This window comes from Austrofundulus limnaeus, unplaced genomic scaffold (assembly GCF_001266775.1).
Source record: "Austrofundulus limnaeus strain Quisiro unplaced genomic scaffold, Austrofundulus_limnaeus-1.0 Scaffold970, whole genome shotgun sequence".
NCBI lineage: Eukaryota > Metazoa > Chordata > Actinopteri > Cyprinodontiformes > Rivulidae > Austrofundulus > Austrofundulus limnaeus.
The window spans coordinates 41,803-46,209 of NW_013953372.1; the positions used below are offsets into that span (position 1 = coordinate 41,803).

A 4,407-nucleotide genomic window follows, 5' to 3' on the forward strand; every position below is an offset into this window, starting at 1 on the left:
CCCCCCTCCCCCCGCCATTCCCCAGCCACTGAGAATGCCCCCCGACATGCATCGATCTCCGAGCACATCAAACATAAAATAAAAACGCGGCCACAAGAGCCGCGTAGAAGGAAAGTAGTGAAAAAAAAATGTCTGCGGCAAAGTCTGACCTCGTGGTCCAACCATGCGACATCCAGCAGCCTCTCACAGCAGACACCAGCAGGCCTTTAACTACTCCACCCCCACCTCGGTCAAAAACACAACCCAAACAAAAACCAAAGAAAACAAATAAAAACGGCCGCTCGTCACGATCATGGAGGAAGTGATGATGGGAATGGAAAAGGTGCAGGAGAACAGAAATCAAAGGAAGGAACCCTTCATGCTGCGACAGAAGCGGAACCCGTCGTGTCGCGGTGACGGCTCACCAGCCATGCCTTGTCGTGGAGCCACTTTACCCAGCAAGCTCTGCAAACCGCGCAGCTTTTAAAAAGAATCAAGGTGCAATGGACAGCCCACAACACCGACAACAACACCGACAGGAAGGGCCGTCGTGTGCGACTGCGTGCGGCGCCAGCGCACCATGCTGTAGTGAAGCCAGAGGAGGGGTGGTGGGGTTGGTGTATGGGAGTAAAGCTGAACACAGAACAGCTATCCCGAAACCTTCTCTGGGGTAGAACGTACTCACTGTCATTGTTAGACATGGGAGGGTGGGGGACGGGGAGAGAATGGCCACAGATCTGAGGGGGGTGGGCTTACCTCAATCTTGCGTCCCTCCACCAGCGTGCCGTGGAGCTTCTCTCTGGCTCGCTCTGCGTCTGAACTCGACTCGAACGTGACAAAACCAAAGCCCTGACAGGAGAAAGGGGGGTGGGGGGGAGGCTTATTCTTGTTCTCAGTTTAAAAAAAATAAATAACACCATTTCTTTCCTCCTCCACCGGCCTACCTTGGAGCCCCTCTCGTTGAAGATGATCTCGACGTCGAGGATTTTGCCGAATTGCTGAAACAACAAGAGCAGCAGAGGGTGAGGAGAACGAGGAGCAGGATTTAAGTCCCGTGCTCACCACAGGGAGTCAGCACTGTGCAACCATGACGAGATGGAGCCCAGCCAGCTCCGGTCTCCTCTCACATCTTCCTCGCCTCTGCTCTTTTCTCAGCACCACATTTTAGATGCATTACTCTTACTAAACAGCACCGCTCGAGAGCAGATTTCACTTTAAATAACCTGCCAGCAGGGTTACATTTCTGACCGAGGACTGCCTGAATATAAATTATTTTTAGCTAAACAGAGATGAAACAGAAACAGAAACAGAACTGTAGTCTGTTTATTCTTTTCTTTTGAAACACCAATTGAAAAAAATAAAAATAAACAATAACTTTAACACAACAGGAAGGATTCCTCACAAGTCCAAAGCCACAGTTACACGATGAAGAGTAGAAAATAAAAAAAAGAAATACTTCAATCTACGTACCCCAAACATCTGCCGCAGGTCAGGGTCTCGGAAGCGAAAAGGGATGTTGGATACGTGGAGGCGTTTGGGGGTCCCCTTGGCATCCGAGTCGTCCCCGGGACCCCCACCACCACCCCCTCCACCTGAGCCAACTCCCGACTCGATCTGGGAGGACCCATCTGACTGCAGGAGCAAAAAGACACGAAAAGGTTGATTAAGTGATTATATTGATGATCATTATGTGTTAATGAGCTGATTATACTCCTGATCAATCCGTTCATCTGGTTGCCGAGATAATTACATAAAATGATTGCGTTTAAAGAGCTTCTTTTGTTTCTACAGCAGTCGGATAAGACAAGAAAAAAGAAGAAGAAGAAGAAGAAGAACGGGAGGAAAAAAGCAGCCAGCGTCCAAAAAACCCAGGAAAGAAAAGAAATAAATAATAACAGAAGTCTGGAAAACTACTGATCAAAACCACTTTAAAATTTTCTCACAACAAAAACTGGTGGATAATCAGAAATAGAATTCAATTTATTGACCAAGTATTTTTTAAATACAAGAACACTGATGTGGTGTTGTCGAGGTGCAGAGCATACAACGTAAACAAAGAATGAAAATCTAAATTACAAAGGTTTTAAAACAAAATGTAAGATATGAATTATACAGAAATAGAACGTCAAGATAAAATAAGTAGGAGACTAGTGACTAAATAAGCTTAACAGATACTAGCTAAGAATTCGAACTACTGACTAGCGGTGCAAAAAATAAATAAACAGCAAGTTAATGTTGCAAATAGAAAATGTTTTGTGCAAATGAACATAATTACAGTGCGCACTTGACATCAGTCCATAAGTACGTCAGGGTAATGCATAATGTCTTTACATTAATGTAATGTGCAGTGGGGGGGGGGGGGGTCGAATCAGTGGGGGTCCCTGGATTTGTTGATGCCCCAATAATACAAAACTCGTGATTTTTTGCAGAGTTCTGTAGACGGAAAACAAGGTTCTTTGCCTTTAGTTAAAAAAGTGGGTGTAAGCCAACGACAAATTATAATTCTAGATGGAATACAGGGTCCTGGAGGTTGGAGCCAGAAGGGAACCAGCGTCCTCATAAGGTGGTCCCAATACTAACTTTAAGTCCTGCACTATTCATGTCATCAAACAGGACTTTGTCCTATTTATACAAGACAAAAATCTTTTTCTTTTTTTGTTATGTATTCTTTACCTCCTCCAAATTTCAAATATTCATTCATCACTTTTATCTGTAATTGGTTTTTTTTCCTGCTGAAGAAGAAGGTCACGTGACATCCTGACGATGGTGCTTACTTGGGCACTGAGGCTGTTGTTGGCTGCACTGTTCCCTGCTCCTCCAGCTTCCACGGGGCCCTGCACGGCCCCTGCTGCATACAGGCTGCTCCCGTAATCCAGGGCCAGGCCGTTCTGAGGGGGCGGCGGCGGAGGTGGTGGGAACGCGGAGAAAGGTGGGGGCACGAGTCCCTCCTGACCGCCAGCACTATCCTGAGAGCCCTGTAAAAAAAAAAAAGGTAATAATGAAAGTGGGGAAGAGTGAGGAAGCTATATATGTTTTTTTCCTGAGTGCACCGCCCAAAAACACCACTTTCCCTGACGCTTCACCCAAAAAAAAAAAAAAAAAGGTGGTTGCTAAATTTTAACTTTTCCCTCTTGTGTAAAAGCGTGCATGCATCTACAGCCACTGCCTATTAAATATTCACTGCAGCCACATCTATTATTGAGGGTCAGATGCCTCCATGCTCCGTGTGTTGTACAACCACGAGTGTCTTATGCCCGCACACACACTCACAAACGCCTCTGCACACAAACCACCTTTGACACGCTAACACCCACACATCGAAACGCTCACACTAAGACCAACTGTTCGTATGGAAGCCCGTCCAAGTATTTCACACACAATTAAGATACTTGTTTAAGTTATCGACAGTACGAAAACAAAAAGAGCACGTTGGAGAGCAATGCAGGCGCCCGCAAATACGCGCACATTCCTGGCTGCTGGCAGCGGGGCACGGATACCCTAAATGGTAATGGTTTGAGAGCGAAGAGAGGACAGCAGGGAAGAGAGAGGAAAGGGGGGGGCGGTGGACGATAAAAGGTGGTGACTGATAGAAGAGGAATGGTCTGCCTCGGATCTATAGCTGCAAAGATAAACCATCCATCACTGTCTTTCAGATCTATTTATAACCCTGAGGACTGCGCAGAATGGTCAATCAATTAAAGCTGGCAACAAACTGAGAGAATCGTTTAGTTTTAGTTTATTGATCTAACTAATATAATTACAGCAGGACTGCAGCCACGCTTGGCTGCACCTGTCTGCAGGCGCGCTTTTGGGTAAACGTTGATGTCGGCACGAAATTATGCTGAAGCGGCTGTTTTGGCTTTACGGTAACAGCGTGCGTTGGCTGGGATCTCAGTGCTGCATCATAGCTGTTTACACTGAGGCTCCTAGAAAAATATTGTGCTGAATTTAACCAAATGTGATATTAGATGGGTAATTTGATATAAGCTGAATAGGATATTTTATTGTTGCACAAACACTCATCTTTTCCAGTGCAGCAATAATTTAACTCTGCTGGTTTGGGGCCGTTTGGGCCCCCCCCACCCATGTTCCTGCATCGATGGGCGGTAGTTGTAAAGACGGGAATGTTTATAGAATGGTGCCGCCAGCTTGTTTTCCTTCAGGTCCAAGAAATCAAAAAGATGCAAGATGTGTCAAAAACAACATCATATAAAGAGTTATTTCACTTCTTATTTCTTTTATCAGTTACTTCTGTCAAAAGGACCGATGTGTAACAGGTTGATGTGTTCACCTCAGACGTGTTAGCAAGAAAACGTTTTCAGTGCAGAGATGTTTCAATTAAGTCATTAAAAATAATAAAAATAATCAGCATATTAAATTGTTTTCAGATTTTTTTCCGTCTAGTCCTTGTTGAACCATATATATATA

At 45.0% G+C, this 4,407-nt stretch overlaps 1 protein-coding gene across 5 annotated transcripts in view; it reads right to left on the reverse strand.

Annotated features, from left to right (window-relative positions):
* LOC106533553 (RNA binding protein fox-1 homolog 2) overlaps positions 1-4,407 on the reverse strand; it is a gene marked incomplete in the record, with an annotated part of 59,093 nt that overhangs the window by 15,320 nt on the left and 39,366 nt on the right. For all 5 annotated transcript variants that reach the window (XM_014029905.1, XM_014029904.1, XM_014029906.1 and 2 more), the window contains 4 exon segments: positions 736-828; positions 924-977; positions 1,450-1,611; positions 2,754-2,954. In XM_014029905.1, the coding sequence (XP_013885359.1) occupies positions 736-828; positions 924-977; positions 1,450-1,611; positions 2,754-2,954 (510 nt within the window).